Source organism: Hoplias malabaricus, chromosome 8 (genome assembly GCF_029633855.1).
Source record: "Hoplias malabaricus isolate fHopMal1 chromosome 8, fHopMal1.hap1, whole genome shotgun sequence".
Taxonomy (NCBI): Eukaryota; Metazoa; Chordata; class Actinopteri; order Characiformes; family Erythrinidae; genus Hoplias; species Hoplias malabaricus.
This window is the reverse complement of record NC_089807.1, coordinates 15,189,333-15,210,279: the sequence shown is the minus strand read 5'-3', so window position 1 is coordinate 15,210,279 and position 20,947 is coordinate 15,189,333. Positions and strand designations below refer to the sequence as shown.

The 20,947-nt window shown below is 37.7% G+C and overlaps 1 protein-coding gene across 1 annotated transcript in view; it reads right to left on the bottom strand.

Moving 5' to 3' along the window:
• Positions 1 to 20,947, bottom strand: part of prkg1a (protein kinase cGMP-dependent 1a) — a 55,332-nt gene that overhangs the window by 11,595 nt on the left and 22,790 nt on the right. Inside the window, exons 4-7 of the mRNA XM_066678476.1 lie at positions 7,650 to 7,755; positions 5,251 to 5,314; positions 2,308 to 2,385; positions 2,020 to 2,114 (exon numbers count right to left, since the gene is read on the bottom strand). Of these exons, the coding sequence (XP_066534573.1) occupies positions 2,020 to 2,114; positions 2,308 to 2,385; positions 5,251 to 5,314; positions 7,650 to 7,755 (343 nt within the window). The remainder of the gene's footprint in view (positions 1 to 2,019; positions 2,115 to 2,307; positions 2,386 to 5,250; positions 5,315 to 7,649; positions 7,756 to 20,947) is intronic.

Sequence of the window (20,947 nt, the reverse complement as noted above, 5' to 3'; positions counted from 1 at the left end):
CACACAGTCACACACATGACAATTAATCTGAGTATCAGGACCTAATTCTTTCTTAATTGGATCTTGGAAACAGGAGCCAGTATTTATGACAAAACTGAAAAATCATCTGAATGAAAAGGGATTTACTTATGAGAAAAGCAAACAAATCCTGCACTGTGGGCTAAAAAAAAGCAATCATGGAGTGATGATGATTGAATGAAACTATGTGATGAATCATCGATCAGCACTGGCCAAGGAGGTGATGCTGGAACTATTACCTATTACAGTTCTAACAAAAGATGACCAACTGAAGAGGACAACAACATTTCCACACATTTATAATATGGATTTGCGTTATCAGCTAAAGAGATAGGGGAAATGGCCATAACCTCAAAGGTCAATGCACAGGTGTAAACTGAAACATTGAACACTGCTCATTCCTTTGGCAATGATGAAGACATTTCTCAGGATAAAACTGCATCTTGCCACAGAGCAAACTGTTATGAATATGGTCTTTAGGAAAGGAATATCAACTCAGTGACATGGTCAGCAAACAGTCCAGACTTCAATCTGTTGGAAAATTGGTGGGGGTTTTAAAAAATGGCCAGAGGAAAAGCAGCAGTATATTAGTTGAGATTTTAGTTTTGTTAATAATCCCATAATTCTTTCCCCTAGATTCATTGATTCCACAGTCATTTTAACTATTTCTTGGAAAAAAAAGAATTATCAAAAATAACTGAATCTGTTGAAGTGTGGTTCACTACACCACAATTTTAAACTATTAAACAATAATGGTTGTGTGTCTTATCTGTGATTTATTTGCTACAAAGTTAAAAACCTGGATGAACACCCTCAAAATGTCATGATTCCATAATTATTTCTAGGGGTAGTATCACAACAGCACACTCAAAGATCAGACTACATCCTAGATATTCAGCTACAACACAAAAAAATGCCTTCACATTTTGGCTGCTTACTACAACCTACATTATCCGTTACCAAAATATGTTTAACAGTCTAGAGTGTACCAAAAAGACAAACATAAATAAGCACAATTGTTTGGTTGTTATTTCCTTATTTGACTCTAGAGCAGTGTGACTATTTTTTGGGGGTTAAATTTTGTGATGCCAAGATACCAAACATTCATTCATTCATTCATAATCTGTAAGCACTTGTCAAGTTCAGGGTCACGGCAGGTCCCTGGAATCATTGGGCGCAAGGCGGGAATACACCCTGGAGGGGGCGCCCACAGAGTTGTCACAGAGCAACACATTCACACACACACACACACTTTTGAGTCACCAATCCAACGTGTGTTTTTAGAGTGAGGGAGGAAACTGGAGCACCCGGAGGAAACCCACGTGGACACGGGGAGAACACAAAAACTCCTCACAGTCACCCAGAGCAGGAATCGAACCCACAACCTCCAGGTCCCTGGAGCTGTGTGACACTACCTGCTGCACCACCGTGCCGCCCCAGATGCCAAAGATTTACAGCAAATTAGCATATATCTGTCAACCTATGAACCATTCCTAAAATTTGGGTAGATGAGTAAAATTGTATGTGTAAGTTCAGTAAGAATGGTTCACACCGGAAACAAATCATTCTTAGTCTTACAGTGAAAATTAATAGACACAGATGTTTAAATATTACAGTATCAAAGGCACAGTAATGCAAGTAATACTTCATCTTTTTACAAAGCCTTGACTGACAGTCTTTTGACAACTAATAATATGAAAGAAAATTAGGAAATTTTGATCAGGAAAAACTGAAAATAATCTTATGTAACTTTATCATTAAACTCCAGAACAAGAAGCTTTTTCAAAAAATTTTGGTTTTAAAATATTAGCGAAAACACTGCTAAACAAATATAAATGAATACACATCAATAAAGTGAAATAATTTGTTACTGAATACAGCAAAACAAATAAATTTGGTTTAGCCACCACTAGATGGCACCAGAACATTTATGTCCATGTCGCTACAGACAAACTATATGACCACAGCTATGAGATGAATAAAAATAGAAGGTAATCTTACCCCTGCAAAGCTTTCTCACCAAACCAGTCACCCTTCCCCAGAGAGTGCAGGTACACAGTCTCCTGACTTGAAGAGTCCTCTCGGGTCACTGTCACCTGAGAGAACAGGTCCGTCAAAAACCCAGATCAAAGATCAAGTATAATGATTCTTAACATGAAAACAACTGTAAAATGGACCAAATACTATTTTACATTAAGCAACAAATGTCTGTGTTGTGTGTTTTTTATTAATGTTTAAATTCTGTATTTGATATATATTTGATGCCTCAGTGTAATAACTTGAACTTACCTTTCCTTTGCTAATTATGAAGAAGGTGTCTCCCCGAGCTCCCTGCCTGATGATATAATCCCCTTCTTCATAATGCGTCTTCATACCAGCAGAGGACAGGAGGAGAGCATACAGACATGGAACAGGGAAAAGGAAGGAAAAAGGAGCACTGGTCACTAAAATAATAATTAATCATAAGTAATCAAATGTGGGCCTGTTGTTGCTGATGTCTAGGTCTGTTTTGGTTCAGTGGGAGTGCAAAACTGAATGAGATTTTCAGGAGAAACAAATTACACTTGGTCTGAACCTCCATATGCAGCGTGACCAGTGTGGTTTATTTTGGTGATGCATTACAGAATGACCATGACCAACACAGGAGCAGAGACTGGGTGAAAATGAAAGTGGACACTGAAAGAAAGAGGTTCAAACACAAAGCCTTTTGAAACACTAAACCACAGCTGCCCCATGCCTTGTCACTGAGGTTCTAAGCATTGATCTCTTCCCATAGAGAGTGCAGTGTGTTTAGTTTTTTTTTTTTTTTTACTTTAAATATATATATATATATATGGTGGGGGCACAGTGCCCTCTTGTTTTGCTGCATGCCATCACTGCTCTCCAGACAGTTGAAAGGAGAGACATAGTTGCACACTGACAGCACAGATGAAACAGAACCCTTAGTCTGACCCCAGACAAACTTCTTACAACGTCACCCACAATCTGACCGCTACATCAGGACACATGAACAAATGTCCAGACATCTGAGGAGCAACAGAATTCTCTTTTTCCACATCTGTCCAGCTGTAATTGTGTTATTTCCGTTTAATAAGCTGCTAGTTTGTTGTTAAATTACACTTTGTCAGCGTAAAAACAAAAATATCTGCATTTATTAACCACACAGCAGCTAAAGCTGCAGTGTTTCAGCTGACATTGCCTTTCTGCACACATAACCTAACAGTTTTACCTATATAAAATTATGAAAGCTTTTACAGTTACTTGTAGATCTTCCATTTGTGACAAAACCTTATAAAAAACTCTGAGGTAAGCTATTACTTATCATTAGAAATTCTAAATTAGCAAAAAAGACAATCCACAAGCTGAAGAGGGTTTCAATTTCAAGTGGGTGTTAAGGCTGGTGTTCCAGCTCGATTTTCACATGGCTGCTTTTACCAAGTGAACCTTCTAATTCAAAGGGATTTTCACTGATTGGCTAAGATAGAATTCTGATCATAAATTTTTAAGATTCAGATATTCTATTAAGCAGACAGGCATTTTCTGAATGTTACTGACAGTCATGTTACACATGGGTAAGATAAAAAGGGCTAGAGATTGAGAGAGATGTCCAACAAGTATCACTATCCAAGCAGCTCCTAATAATTACACACACTAACACTAGAGGCCAAAATAATTCAAGGCTCTGAAATTAACATTTTGATTCCAGGTCTATTATCAGCTGTAGAACATTTAATTATTTAATAAAATGGTTACTTCATGACTGCTTATTTTTTTCCTTTTCCTTACATTTTATTTTTTTTACTAATTAAGTCATTTCATTACTCAAATGAGAATGAGGGTGAGTGGGACCTTTGCAACACAAGCAAATCCTAAGGCCTTGAAATGCCCAGTACAGAGCAATGCTTAAGGCCTACATGCTCCTTCCTCACATCATATTACCTTTTTCATTATGCAAAAAAGCAAATAATATCAGAGCAAATGCAGAGAACATCCGAAATCTGAGATAATATTAGCATGAGCATTTTAATGAGGATTAAATTAGCTGATAGGACAGCTTTGAGGTGACAGATGGAGTTGCTCAGATTGTTGTATTTTGTGCCTGATGCAATATTCCAGAAAAAATGGACAGTTCAGATGAAAAAATGCCTTATGTTATGATGGCAAAAATATTTATTTTAGCATAATTAGCTAATTCTTTTGCATTTTACGACCATTCTTTAGGCATAAGTTAATTATTTTAGCTGATTAATGTGGGGCGGCACGGTGGTGCAGCAGGTAGTGTCGCAGTCACACAGCTCCAGGGGCCTGGCGGTTGTGGGTTCGATTCCCGCTCTGGGTGACTGTCCCATGTCTGCATGGGTTTCCTCCGGGTGCTCCGGTTTCCTCCCACAGTCCAAAAACACGTTAATAGGTGGATTGGTGACTCAAAAGTGTCCGTGAGTGTGTCTGTGAAGGACTAGCGCCCCCTCCAGGGTGTATTCCTGCCTTGTGCCCAATGATTCCAGGTAGGCTCTGGACCCACCGCGACCCTGAATTGGATAAGCGGTTACAGATAATGAATGATTTATGTGGATTAAAAATTTACTTGAAAAAAAAGAAGCTCAAATGAATTCACTGTTTGTTACAGGCAGCACAACAGTCCTTCACTGCCTCACCTTATGAATAAATGTCTGAAAAAACTAATAAAACAATAGTTGAACAGAAATGTAAATGTGCAATTACATGTAATTGTACAAAGTACAATGAAATTTGTCTTCTGCATATAACCCATCTGTGGCAGTGAATACACACTAGAGCAGTAGGGGCAGTGAACACACACCCAGGAAGTGGGTGCCTTAATCAAGGGCACCTGAGCTGTGGATTGAGGGCAGAGGACAGCACTATTCCTTCTCTCCCACCTCTCCTATTTTTTCTGCCAGATTTGAGAATCCAACCAGCAACCATTCAGTCCCAAGCCTGCTTCTCTAAACATTAGGCCATGGCTGCCCTCATTCATTTTCAAAATGAGAAAACAATTATTCAAAATCTAAGAAAAGGATTCTTCCAACTTTCAAATCTACACAAAGTTTATAGAAAAACCTACATGAACACATTCAAAAATGTACACCAAAAGAATATTCTTTTGGAATGCATTGTGTGAGTACAAAGGACAAAAGCCACAAATGCCAACAGAAGCCTAATTTACTACTGGTTTTGTTTGCTGAAGGATTAGTTTAAATTATGAATGTTTACCTCCTCAAGAACATCTGCCAGCTTGCTTAGTATTTCTTCTGGAAGGCCATTGAATGTGGGAACACTGCAGAAAAGAGTATTTGCAAAATTAAATCTTACATTGACTTACTTAAGTATTCTTTTATATATTAGCTACAGATGAATGGCATGGTACCTGTCAAGGATATCACAGTCTTGTTAAATGTCTGTAGTTAATGAAAATACACCATTGAACCCCGTCCATTCAATCTACACCTGTGAAAGGCCCTTAATTAGGGAATATAACTGTAACACAGGCCTTTAAAACTGTATATTTTAAGTTGGATTAATTTCATATTGCCTCTATTAACCTCACATTTTTACTTTGTTGTTATATTATTGCTGTATTATTCTTTTTTGTTTATACAGCATCAGCTAAAAATGTGAATATAGCGTACATGTAATGATCTGTTTAAAAATGGACCTAAAGACAAACATTTACAAGGAATTTTTTATTGTATCTAGAATGACCTAGAATCTGATGTGTTAATTCCTTTAAATATTTATCTTACAAAAGAACAATTTAAATACTCCCATATTTTCACTGACCAGCGTATTGGTACTTTAACAATATAAACAAAATTTAGAATTTGATGCCTTCAACATGCTCAAAAATCTTAAGCAAAATATGAAATATTTAATGTAACATAATGGAAACAATTTTAAAATATTCCATAATAAGCAGGTAAACTGATGACAGGAGAAGGTATCATGATTGGGTACAAAAAGGAGCATCCAACAAAGGTTAAGTCTTTGCAGCAAAGGAGAGATGTAGCTCACCACTTTGTGCCATATTTTGTGAGAGAATTGGCAAATTCTGACAAAGATTTAATTTTGTTTCAAAGCCTGATGGCAAAGAATTGAGGTCATTTGCCACTTAACGTTCATAATATTATAAAAGATTTAGAGAATCTCTATTTATATGGGGGAAGGCTAAAAATTTATGCTGAATATGTGTGACTTTAATGCCCTCAGATGTCAGTGCCTGAGAATCTATGTCTTACTACTGTGATAAATAAACCCACTGGGCTCAGGAGAAATTAGTAAAAACACTGTCACTTAATACAGTCTGCTGCTGCAACAGGAAATGGGATCTGTAAGTCTATCATGAAAGGACATACATCAAAATAACACAATGTAAAACAGCGGTAAAAACCTTTGACCCAACTATTTTTATTGAATTTTACATTTAAAAAAATTAGAACGAAATTATGTGTAGTTATCAGCATCATTTTCGTTTAAGAGAAAAAAAATATTGCTTATTAATCTCATAACTCAAAATCTGCATAACATTTAACCCTTTCTTTCTTCACGTCATTCATTTTCTAAGCTCATTCCTAGAGGCAAATTAAATATTCAGCAGCTGAACCCAGGTTATTTCAACACTAGTAAAAATTAGGGGAAAAAAGGACAGATTATGTATTTTACTACGAAAAATCAAATTAGTCCTAATGGTCTAAACAGAACTTCCCATAGGTAAAATTCAACAGGGAAGTAAACATCTGTGCATGATTCATACGCTCCTCCAAATGCTGCACGTTTTCAAAGCCAAATAACCACAGAACCAGGACACCAGGTGGGTCGTCCAATTAGGACTTTAATTCACTATAATGCTAATAACTAATTTAAAGGACCCTGGAGCAGGAGCGGCCATCTGACCTTTATGTCCTTAAGAAAATAGGCTCTATCTCTGCAGGAGTATGCTTATCTAAGTATTACTAACACATTAGCAAACAGACAAAATATTAATGTTCAGCTGAACTTTCATTATAAGGTTCACGTATTACATCATGGCATATTCTTTTGAACTAATGGTAATATTTGTGCAGCTATAAAGAGAAAAAAATGTTAGTACAAATAGCTATACTGCACCACTACTTTAAACAGAAGAAGGAGAGATAAAGAGCTAGTGAGAGACAGAGACAGATGCAGAAAGAGGATGGATGCACAAAGGCTTTGTGCCAGTAGAGCAGCCATGCTTCCAAAGAACTGTTCTATTATGCAGCCATATTCTGATGAAGATTTCTTTCATGTAATGTTTCGCCTATGAGCCCAACCCTGCAGAATTCTGTCTTTAATATGTAAAATATGCCCCATGCTCTCTTTTCTGTGTGCTATTATGCAAATGGAGACGTCAGATGATGAAAAGAGAGAAAGAAAAAGAGGAAGAGGGAAGGATTTGCTTTCCGGTGGATGCAGAGAAGACTCCCTCATAGAAATACAGGACTGGCAAGACAGCTGCTGCACCGAAAGACAACCTATACCCTAACACACATATGTATAGAAATACACACAGTAACACTCAATACAGAATCCACAGAGCTGTACTTGCAGATCTGCTCATTAACACAGATTAAAAGATAAGGGGATAAGTTTCTAACCTTTTAAGAAACTCCATGTACTCTGCATGCTTGATCAGTCCAGTCCTCATCATGATGGTCTGAAAGCACTGCCTGTCGATGGCCCATAACTTCACATTGGCAAGAGCTGTAGAAGATTGAGACAAGCAGAAGCTCTGACCACAGTCATGGATTTACTCAGTATCCTTCACTATAAAATATTGTATCAATTAATATCAGGATAATTCTGTATTGAGGTCAGAATAAATCCTTCCTACAGTAGCTTAGAGTGCATTTATTATTGCGTGATTACAGAAAAGAGGATGCATCTGTTGATGAAAGTTAAAAATTAATGAAACTACTGGTTGATGAAAAGTTAAAAATAGCACACTGTTCAAACAACTACCTGAGAGATGATAGTGAGGCTTATCAGGGCTAGGGCTAGTGTGTTTATAAACAAAACCTCCAGACATGAGCAGATTGGTGGAAATGTCACTTCTGAAAGCAGGATCCTGTCATTGTTTTTATCTGAAGGGTAAAATGAGTAAAATGCCAGATTTAAATGTGATCTAAATTTGTAATGAGCTGAATTAAATAAATGGAAATTGTCTTATGATCTGAAGAACAAGGAAACTCAATGGAAATATTTTACAATGAGTGAAACAAACTATAGATTTTATGGCTTGTATCCACTAAATCAGCCTCATGAGTAATTACTGCATATACTCAGACAAGCCATCTGGACATCTACAAAAGTAATTAGACAATGAGAAATTTTTGCTTTGTACTTTGACATCACAGTCATTCTTTAATTTAAAATGAGACTAAAGACGCTGAAAATCAGTTTTAATTCAAGGGCATTTTCATCTGCACTGGGTGAATCACATCAGGGCCCATTTTATACATTTCAAGGGACGATGAGTAATAGCACAACTTAATATAACCAGGTGTTTACAGACTGCACTGTGTGTTCATTGTTACTGTGACAGAACTAGGCACTTCAATCGATAGTGTAATTCTGTCTCTACATAAAGAGAGGCACCTTGTGTCTCATCAAAGCCAGAATTCTGACCTAAACATTAAAGGCAAGGCAACATTTTGTGTGGCCTACGGCTAATTTTTATTTATTCCACTCAAGCAAGTTACCCTTGTGCTTATTTAACATAAGCTGACAACTCTTATGAGCACCGCAGACAGTGCTGTGCTTTATACTTGTATCTGTCACACATTAGAGATTTTTTGTATTAGTTTTATTAAGAGATTCTTTTAAAATATATTTACTCTATTAAGTCTCTTATTAAATGTTGATAATATCTGTAAAGTATCATTTATCAATATTTTTCAGCAAACAGCTAAATATACCACAACAAACCTTGTATTGTTGAGCGATCTGCATAAAAACGTCCCAGCACAAACATCGTGAAAATGTCATTTTTGGCAACAAGGGGTTCACTAAAATGAGATTTAAATGGAGCACAAGAAGAATCATTTATAAAAAAGAAAAATAAACAGGTCAGGCTACGAAAACCAACTGCACTCCTCTCAGACTCAGAGCACATTAGTTATAGATCAGGCTATTTGGGATATGATTATTTTGTATTCTCTTTCTTCTCACAAACACACACACACACACACACACACACACACACACATATTAAAAAACATCAACACTGCACATGTGAATCAAGGTGCAAAAGTACAGAGTTGCTCATGAATAAAAAAATGGCACCAGGGCAGTAGAGCAGTGGAAAGGCTAAGCATCAGACACAGAACCTTATGCTATCCAAATGATAACAAACCACAGTGAGGCATTCTTTAATTGCAAATCCAGTAACGATTGTGCAATTAGTACTGCATTTACTGTAAAAAACACTGCAGCATAACATCAGATATTACACATTCTAAAGGGAGTTAGAATGATTATTTGTGCATGGTTATTGGAGAGTAAAAAAACATGAATCTCATAACTGTGAAACCATGATGAAACCACCACTTAAGTGAGAGGACACATGAGCTTAAGTATATGAGCAGAAATTAAAATATATTTTAAAAGTTATTACAAGTGAGTATTCAGCTTTGACTATAATTTGACCCAAGAATGATTCATCTATATCCATGTTTACTAATGAACATATGATAATGAGTTGATGATTGCTGTTGTTTTAGTGTTCAAACAATTGTAATTGCATTTGAGACTGTAATTAATTATTTTCATTCTCCACAATAAACATTTTCACCAACTTACACTGTGCTATTACATTTTTATAAAGCATTATAGAAACTTAATAGAAAACATGTCTGAATTTCTGCAATGAAAGCAAAATAATCATTCATTCGTTTGTTGTCTATAACCGCTTATCCATTTCAGGGTCTCAGTGGGTCTGGACCCTACCTGGAATCACAGGGCACAAGGAATACACCCTGGGGCTGTCCATCACAGGGTTCCACACTCTAACACTCACAGCTATGAACAAGAACTTCGTCTATACAGTACAATTACTTCAGCTAACATTTTTGGGCATTCTGGGATCTATTGTAAGGCATGCAGGAATTCAAAGATGTTTGCACAGACAGACTACAGCCATATTGCCACCTCAGTAGTCAATAATATGTCATACAACCTGATCCAAAACCTCTCAGAAAACATGAAACAAACTACGCTAACCCTTTCCCCGCTGTGTGCCTCATTACTGGTGCTGTGAAGCAACCTGTGGTGAAGAAAATGAGCTGGCACTATTACTGAGTAAATACTGAGAAAACTGACCCAGACTAGTGAAATGATCCTGAAAATGACCGTCTTAATGTGCGCCAAAACATAAAAAAAAAGAATGAAAACCAAATGGAATTACTAAGTTATTACACTGCACACTACAAAAGTAATGGGATAAAATGCTAAATTTAACTCTCATTTCTGTAGCCATTTTTAATCAAATAATCCTTAAGGAATGTTGCACTATTGTCATGTAATTTTGGGCTGTAGATTTGCACATAAAGCTTTAAAGGTTCCAAACGCATGCCACAATACAGAGCAATCAGAACTATTTTGGTGCTGGAAAAAATAATTTATAATTCAATATCAACAAACCTGCAGGGTTAATGACTGTGGACTAACATTACTGTAACATACCCTGCGAAGGACTGGTACCCCATCCAGGGTGTATTCCCACCTTGCGCCCAGTGATTCCGGGCAGGCTCCAGACGCACCACGACCCTGAACTGGATAAGCGGTTTTAGACAATGAATGAATGAATGGATTACAGTAACATATCTGGACTGACATTTCATGCCCCCATTTCTTCTCTTTCTCTTGTGTTCACTCTACAGAGAATTAATCATGCATTTCAACCACCTGCACTTTATCCCTACCCTCCCTCCCAACTTCTTTCTCACAGACATCCCTTGCCTCGTTCTCTCGATAGCTGTTTTTGCACGATAGCTGTGATGGGACAGAGGTACAAAGCAGACTAATTACTCTGTGGTATGTAGAGTGAGAAATGTCTGGCAAAGGTTTAATCTTTTATCCCTAACCCATCAGGAGTTGCAGTTTAAATAATGCCTTGAAGAGACTAAGGCTGCAGCTTGTTGTCAATATATTAGACTTATATATATTAGAAACAAACAAGCAGCACCACTTTGTATTCATTATCAGCCTGATAATCAAACCTGGTCTTCAAAAGGTGGTTTGGATGCTATCTGGTGAAAGATTAGTTTAAGTATTATTTGTTGTTTATTTGTTGAGAGATTTGATCAAATTCTATCTAAGCATATTGATCTGTCTGCTGTCTGAGAGAGAGAGAGAGAGAGAGAGAGAGACAGACAGACAGAGACAGAGTTGGACAGACATAATTGTGTGTGTGTGAGAGGGAGAAAGAAATCCAGGGAAATTTGTGACAATAAAACAGCCAGTGAGGAGACACATAAGTGTTTACTCTCTCTCACGCATTGGCACTCTGCTGCACACCAAAGGACACAATAAACTCCAGTCCACAGATACATATTAACAGCCAGCCTCTCAGCACAGCTTCCACACGCCCACACTTTCAGTCTACATCTGATACAAGCTTGAAGATAAGATGCTAACCATTGTCCACAGTAATGGGCCAAGCACTTTGCCACCTTTTCCACAAGACATCCACCTACACTGCTCACACACAGCATATTGAAATGAACAGCTCTGAACAAGGACTGTTTTTTTAGTACTAGCTCTCTCCATATTGCAAATGTGGGACACTGAAACTAGCATAATTTTAAACGAGAATAACTGTTATGAAAATTACAATTTCGCAACCACTGGTGTTCAGTATACTTAGGTATTATAAGTCACTCCTGTGTATATTTAACATATATTTAGACCTCGTATAAGTGCAGCAGGAAGCTGTGCCTATGTTTAACTTGTTTATACTGGATTTGGTTTTACACAAGAATAATGATTTTAGTTTTGGCGGCACTGAGACTTTACAAAAACATATTTAAGTCAAAACTATAACATCTGCTGGGTGCTTCAGGATTTTTTGAAAGCACACTTAAAAATACATTCAAAATCAATGAGTTTACTCTCTTGTTAACATTTACAATACTTTCCCTTGATGTCATTTTTAAAGAACCATAAAAAACAATACAACACACTTTATGCCTGACTTGTAAGATATTATTTTGGTACAGAAAAAGAACCATTAATTTGTTAACTTATTAGAGTGAAGTCCATATTCACACTCACGCAATGACTCATACTCACACCTATGGACACTTTTGCACAGCCAATGCACATTGCAGCATATGTTTTGGGATTGTGGGAGGAAACCTGAGCACCCTGAGGAAACCCATGCAGGTATGAGGGAAAAACTTAACCCCTCAAAAGATGACTTGAAATGTGACTGAACCTACAATCCCAGGACCATGAAGCTCTATGAGAGTGACAATGTGGTGCCACCCTTAAGATGTATTGAAATTTGAATTTTTTTATTTATTTTGAACTGAATTCCTAACAAAGTGTTTCAAAATATATAGCTCAGGAATTGGAACAAAGGCCAGTCTACTGATACTAGGGAAGGCTCTATATGCAAACACTATAGGTAAAGTTGCATTATTGTTAGCCCTTACTGCTTATTACTGGATATATAACTTGAATCCCATTGCACAGTGCAGCACATTCGTATGGCACAGAGAATGGATTACACTTGCAGTGTATACGGTAAACCTCAGTAACTACAACACAGATTGAAGCTTCAGGCAAATGAGTTTTGTGACTGCATCAAAAATGTGAGAAACGTTACTCATTAGAATTCGTTCCAAAGCACTTAGTCTAACAGTCAAACATTCATTCCAACTGAGATATACAATGAATACTTATAAATAACATAGAGATGTCAGCAGTAAAATGAGTAAGGACTCAGGTCCCAGCATGATCTCTGATTGAGCTGCTGTTAATGTTATTCATGGAGTAGAGGAAACACATCACTCCAGAACCTGCCCTGGCACGATTCACTCTCTTCAATCTCATTAGCATAGTGAAAAGATATAACACAACGGATAACTACTACCTCCATCAGTGCAGTAGTGTTGCAAACTGCCAATCAGACACTTGGTAAAAAAAAAAAAACATTAGCTCCATTCCAACTCTAGCTTAATAAATCACATCAAAAAATCTCATAGTAAGTAATGGACTGGGAATAACTCTCCGTACTGTGATAAAATGAGCCAGATGAAAGATGATGGTCACGGAGTATTTAGGAATAATGGCTATGATAGCAGACACATTTCTTTCTCCAGTTACAGCTGGAGAAATCTATGCAGTTGTAATAGTGTCAAAAGCTACTTGCTTAATTGACAATGCAGCTTCTAGCAACTGTCACCAGTGTAGTTTATGTTCTTCACACTGTATTTCTGCTTTGTATCACAAATATTTCAAATGGCAGACTGAAAATGGAGGGCAGTGGTTAACTCTCAACAGTACCACTGTTTAATGTAGATATATATATATATTTTTTTTTTTTTTTTTTTTTTTTTTTTTTTAAAGCAATCCAGGACTCTACACAGGGACTTATCAGCTAAGATATTACACCTAGTCATAGTGGAGTACATAACAAGCTGAGAGTGAGAGTGAGAGAGAGAGAGAGTGACAGAGAGAGAGAGAGAGAGAGAGAGAGAGAGAGAGAGAGAGAGAGAGAGAATGGGTAGTGTAGAAGGGTGGAAGAATGGTGTCAAAGAATCCCTCTCAGTTCTGGGACAAGTGGCGACCCACATAGTCACAGATGGTCAGGACAGACAAACATGGAAAAACAAAACTAAGAAAGCCTAGTTTTTCTGGACCACCATTAGCCATATAGCCATTGTCACAGAGGTGTTTCTGGAATTTCAAAAACAGGAAAAGCCCAAAATACATACCCTTGTCATTGGGAGGTCTGGAGAAGCTTTGGTGCTTCATATCAATGTCTTTGTTTACATGTGGTTTGTATTATGTGATTGTGTTGTACAGAAAATATGGAGGGCTGGACTAATAAATGCAGAAAGGAAAAAAGGAGCGCAAATTTTTGTTCATAATATATAACAGTGTTTTTTATTCGTTTTATTTAAAAATAAATACTAAATGATGTACCACCAAGAAAATACCAAGAAAATTTTGTTGATTAAAGAATTATAATTACTTATTTATTCAATGTAACTGGTTAGAGTGGGCGGCACAGTGGTGCAGCACGTAGTGTCGCAGTCACACAGTTCCAGGGACGTGGATGTTGTGGGTTTGATTCTTGCTCCGGGTGACTGTCTGTGAGGAGTTCTCCCCGTGTCTGTGTGGGTTTCCTCCCACAGTCCAAAAACACACATTGGTAGGTGGATTGGCGACCCAACAGTGTTCGTAGGTGTGTGTGTTGCCCTGTGAAGGACTGGCGCCCCCTCCAGGGTGTATTCCCAATGGTTCCAGGTAGGCTCAGGACCCACCGTGACCCTGAACTGGATAAGCGCTTACAGATAATGAATGAATCAATGAATTAACTGGTTAGAGTAAAGCACATGAAGTTTAAGGAGGCTGTGTGCAGCTATATGGCATTTTATAAACACACTACAGCAACAAAATATCTCCCCACCACTTCCCTTTACAATATTTCAGGCAAATACACAAACTCACATGAAATAAGACAAATTCAGCAGTCCTACTCTCTGTGTGAGATATAATGTGTGTAAATGTTGCAGAGTTCCGATCTGTCCTGTTGAGCTTGGGAACAGCAGAGTTAATGTAACTAACACAGAGCCAAACACAAACAGAGCATGTTCCTTTTATTTCCTTTTACTTATTTAGCTGAGGGGCAGCACGGTGGCGCAGCAGGTAGTGTCGCAGTCACACAGCTCCAGGGACCTGGAGGTTGTGGGTTCGATTCCCGCTCCGGGTGACTGTGTCCACGTGTCCACGTGGGCTTCCTCCGGGTGCTCCAGTTTCCTCCCACAGTCCAAAAACACACGTTGGTAGGTGGTTTGGCGATTCAAAAGTGTCTGTAGGTGTGAGTGAATGTGTGTGTGTGTCTGTGTTCCCCTATGTATGTATTTAGATGAGACTTTGTAAATAACACCTTCCATCTCAACTGGGGCATAACGCTGTATTGGAGACTCTGAGCTCTCCCTTGAGTTAATGAAACTTGACCACAGTTAGCGCTGAAGAACCTACTCTACTTTGGTTTCAGTTGGGAAATAATTTTTCTGGTTTGGGAACCAGTTTATGTTGGTGGAAAAACATTGTATGGTTCCAAATTTAGCTTGAAAACTGGAACGCTACCTTGTGTCATATGGCTGAACTAACAGCAGAAAGTGAAATAACAAGTCAGTAAGTCAGTAAGTAAGCAAAAATGCCTCTACTAGGCTGGCTGGTAAGTGGTCCAGCAAAAAATGTTTTCATTTCTGTTCTTACTCCTAAAAAAATAAAAAAAATAAAAAAAGGAGTCACTCAACTTTTAGGTGTAATTTCTACTAATGGAGATGGGAAGGAGAAATAGACATCAATGCAGCTCTTCACACAGCAGAGGTGAGACAGCAGTCTGTGGCTTGCAGAAAGGGCAGGTGTCAAACACAGGGAATGAGATGTGTTCAAAAGGCACAACACATGAGCCTGATAGAGAGAGACACAAACTAAAAGAGTGAGTGAAAGAAGGTTAGCTTAGAGTAATGAATGTTTTGTGATAGACAGATGGGATTGTTCTCTCTCCAAGCTATTATCAGTGAAATGATCTCCCAATGAGCTAAACCTTTTGTGCATGGACTCACTCATCAAAGCGAGAGCCACTCTTTCCACTACATTATTTCTGTTTGTGACAACACTATTGACAATGAAACGGTGATTGAATCTCCTCACAAATATTTGCAAAAAGCAGGATGCACACAAAAACACCAATTACACATGCAACCTACAGCGGAAATAATCTAGTGTTGCTCATTGTTTGTGTGCAGTGCATTGTGTGAGGAGAGATGAGTGCAGGGATGTGGTATATAAGGACGACTGGAACCTAGGAGAAATACATTATGTTCTCATATTGGGATCAGTGCTTTACTGTATGGTGATCTGCATAAATAAACCAACAGAGCTCACAGTGGGGCTCAAAAGGGGGTCCGAAAAACAATATTTTACAAATTATAGACATTTAAAATGTGTAAAGGACTATATCTCTTCCATGTTCTATCAATGGAAGAACATCATTGTACACTAAAGAAATGGTTAACAATGGCTCTTGACACGTTTAGCTATCTTTAGGTGAACAAATCTTAACTCTCTATTAAATAAACTAAGTACAGAACACAGTCCATACATGTCTTCTCCTAACTTTAATAAGATGTTCCCGACTAGAATAGTGTGCTGAATAAAGACTGATGAATTAAAACTGTTTTGAAGAGTTTTGAGACCATATTAGCCTAAAATTTACTTACTATTAGACATTGTCTTAGGGATGTGGACACCTCCTAATATCTTTTTCTATCAATCCCTAAAAGAGTACAAATGTACTCAACATTTCCACAGAATAGGTAGAGTGATGATAAAAAGGAGCTAAGAGAGTCATTGAAAACAATTCTTGCTTTAGAGATTATCCCAAAAGCTCCACATGCATTCTTTATCTACGACTTGAAAAAGAACTAAATATGTTCTGATTTACACTGACTAAATAATCAGAGATCATAAAACATCAGTGAGGAAAATACAGCCATTACTGTAACTGAGAATGAGTTGGTCACCATGGGAAACCCATATTCTTTTTCACATCTCAAAAAGCAGTCCTAAACACATCATTAACCAAAAGCAGCATACACTGCAGGAGCGCAAAAACTTTTCATACAGACAAAAATAATAAAAAAAAAAAATAAAAATATATATATATATATATATATATATATATATATATATATATATATATATATATATATATATATATATATATATATATATATATACACACCAGCTTTCAGCCTCATTCTCCAGACCTCTGCATGAAAACACATTGGACTAACGTTTTTGACAGCGCCTACAGCTGTGCTGTGTGTTTCCATTTATGAATATGCATGAGCTCATCCTGACACATTTCTTCTCTGCTTTATGACTACAGGCCAGGCCATCTACAACATTATTTTCTGTTTTCTACTTTGCAACGTCCAGGACATGATCATATGCGCTGTGGCCCTAAAATAATATCACAGTATTTTAGGGTATTTTCATGATAACGATATCCTTGGAGATATGATGAAACAATGAAAGATACTGTTATAAATTTCAAGAACACACTATTGCAAAAAAATATAATGGTATATTGATATTAATTATATTAAATATATGTAATATACATATACATAGCTCCAGGGACCTGGAGGTTGTGGGTTCAAGTCCTGCTCCGGGTGACTGTCTGTGAGGAGTTTGGTGTGTTTTCTCTGGGTGACTGTCTGTGAGGAGTTTGGTGTGTTTTCTCTGTGTCTGCGTGGGTTTCCTCCGGGTGCTCTGATTTTCTCCCACGGTCCAAAAACACACGTTGGTAGGTGGATTGGCGACTCAAAAGTGTCCGTAGGTGTGAGTGTGTGAGTGAATGTGTGTGTGTGTGTTGCCCTATGAAAGACTGGCGCCCCCTACAGGGTGTATTCCTGCCTTGCACCCAATGATTCCAGGTAGGCTCTGGACCCACCGCGACCCTGAACTGGATAAGCGCTTACAGATAATGAATGAATGAATGAATATTAAAAGTATTAAATGATTTTATTCATTAAAAGTTTTAAAAAGTATTGTATATATGTAGTATTTATTTTCAAGCGGATATCATTATTCACAATGAGGAGAAATATATTATTCTTAGAATAGACCTCTACACACTGTCTATTATTTTGTTCATGCATTGTGTCTAATATGTACATGCATGTTTCTCTAGCAAAAAAAATGTTTCTGTGCAAAAGGAAATATTGATTAAAAACTAATAAGAAGCTTCCAGCTGGGATTACTTGCTGCTCCCCCTGCTGCACCCCTCCCAAGCTGGCCCTCCCTGATGTTATCTCATCTAGGTCATGTGTTTAGCTACTGCAGTGATCGTCTCCTGATGTGTATCCAGCTCATTTTACAGTATATTTTATTCCAAACCTTGTTTCATAGAGTGGCATTAGATCTCTTCTAGCAATTTAACAGCACACACAAGAGCAGGCATGTGGATCATGGTCAAAACATAATCAATGACCGACACATACAAGACATGGCCCATATATTATGGACAAATAAAACAGCTTTGAAGCATCATGGGAATTATAATGATGCAGAATATTTAAATGTTAATGCATGTATTATAAAATCCATATGTGGATAGCTTTCAGTTGGTCTTTATTCCATTATATGCCTAATATCCAGTGCAAACACACCAACACCAAACATAAACAAGCAGATACACTAACATACACAGACAGAAGTACACACATGCAAACACAAAATAAATAAAGGTCTGAGTGACTTCGACCCGGGAGGTAGAATGTGAGTCAGCTCTTTGCATCCAAGGAACAAAAAGATCTCTTTAAAATGACTCCCTATGAGAGCTAACAAACACACACACACACACACACACGTTACCATGGAAGCAGATAGAAGGATGATCATTTTTGTTTTCACTGTCTCACTAATAAACACCACCATCAGACCACCAAGCTCTTCTTCAGACCCCTCTCCTCATTCTGTTCATTCTCTATCATCTTCCCTCAGTCCTATACATGGCCTTTCTCCTCCGCTCACAGATCTCATATCCTCTTGTTTCACTTAAGTTTCAGTATATTACCCTTGGAAAATCCACACAGTACAAAACAAATCAATACGATTAACATGTGTAAATGAATACGCAGTCATACAAACTCAGACAAACCTCCATGCTTGCTTACTTAGTTAAAAATTATGAGATGTGTGGTCTCTGAACTGTGGGCTGTTATTCGACATGGTCAGTGATTTTCTTAATATATGTCTAATGAACAAAGAGAATGACATTTATTTCTCTAATATTCCTACTTTCACAGTCTAATCCGAGTAAGATTAGGATTTGTTGAATCATGTTGGGAGCTATATGTTCTCCTTATAGAACAGGAAACTGGCTGAGCATAGTATTTTAATCTGGCCATCTTAACTGAATTCCCTCAGTGACAAAGCAATTATGGCAGAGAGGAAGAAGAAAGTCCCCCTGGAGAAAAATACCATAAAGACTTCCACAACAGAAATTTCTAAAATTAGGAGAGATTTCTCCAAGCAAGAGACGAAACTGCAAATGTGCACATGAAATTTTAATTACAAAAATATACTTCAAAATATCTGCAGTAGTTCCTCAGAGCCTAAGAAGCCTAAGAGCTGGCCCCTGTCAGCAAGCTTCCCCTGTTTCTCAGAAACATTAAAAACTTTAACAACTTTAAACTACACTGTAATAGATCTGTTAATACTTAAAATCCAACAAATCACCAAATTTAAAGGGGACACACACAGGTTTATGGTTGCTGTCACTCACAATCAGGCCTGCCTGTTGCCTTCATTGAGTTCTTAATTAATTTCATTAACTTGCTTATTAAAAATCAGTCAGTTGTTTTTTTTTTTAAAGTGTGGATTGGCACCGGATGTTTATTGAGTATGCAAGAGGGGACATTCTAACACTCTATATAACATAAACAGTGATGTCTGGTGGCATCTGATTTAGGGGCTGACTGCTCAAATCATAACAGAATGCGACTGAATACAAAGTACTTAATCCAAACAGACTAGATAAACTTAGAGTAAAGTAAATCCATTTTTAAATCAGAATCAGGAAATTTTTAAAATATTAAAAAATATCATGGAGCCCTTCTCTTTTATTCTGTTATGAACTTCCCCAAAGAGGTCAATTTACTGCTTCTAATGACAAGCTTTGTGGCACATTTAGATTGCATTTTGATGGATATCCCTCCAAGCAGAAAATGGGGAAATTACATTTGGCCTGGTTAACCTTTGTCTTAACATCCAGTGACCTGTTGCAGATAGGAGGCTATGCCAGCAACAGAGCCATGCTGTCTGGGAAATCTAGATTCAAGAAGCTTCCCTCACAACCACACAAGTATATCTGAAGCACATCTATGATAATTAAACTACTACAAGAGAGAAAATCCAGTAGGCTCTAGTTACAAAGGTAATTCTAATTATTCATACTCATATACATAAGACAGAGGGCCCACCTCTCTAATCATTCATTTGTTATTATCTCAAATTTCCTGTGTCCTTTAGGCTGTCTTATAAACAAAAGTGTAGGCTGCAATTACACTCACTCATTGAGACTGCACAGCCATTTACTGAAGTGCTTGGTGTGTGAAAGTCACATACACTTCCTTTGATGCAGAAGAGCCCTGTGCCCAGAACTTCATGAGGCATTATGTTTACAGGAGAATGCCAAGTGTCACAGCCATAGAGTTTGTCTCTGCACTAATAAGAGTGTTTGTGCTTGTGGTCTTAAGTCTTACATTTTTTCACACATATTAAATTGACAGGTATATATACACAATGGAAACAATCACCTATAAAGGAAACATGGCGTTCCTTCTGTCTTAATGCCTCTAATCATATTTTCAGTTATCACATATATATATGGCCAGAGCAAAAATATATTTAACATTTTTCGTTTTCGGCAGCACGGTGGCGCAGCAGGTAGCGTCACAGTCACACAGCTCCAGGAACTTGGAGGTTGTGGGTTCGATTCCTGCTCCGGGTGTGTGTCCGTAGGTGTGAGTGAATGTGTGTGTGTGTGTGTTGCCCTGTGAAGGACTAGCGCCCCCTCCAGGGTGTATTCCCGCCTTGCGCCCAATGATTCCAGGTAGGCTCTGAATCCACCGTGACCCTGAAC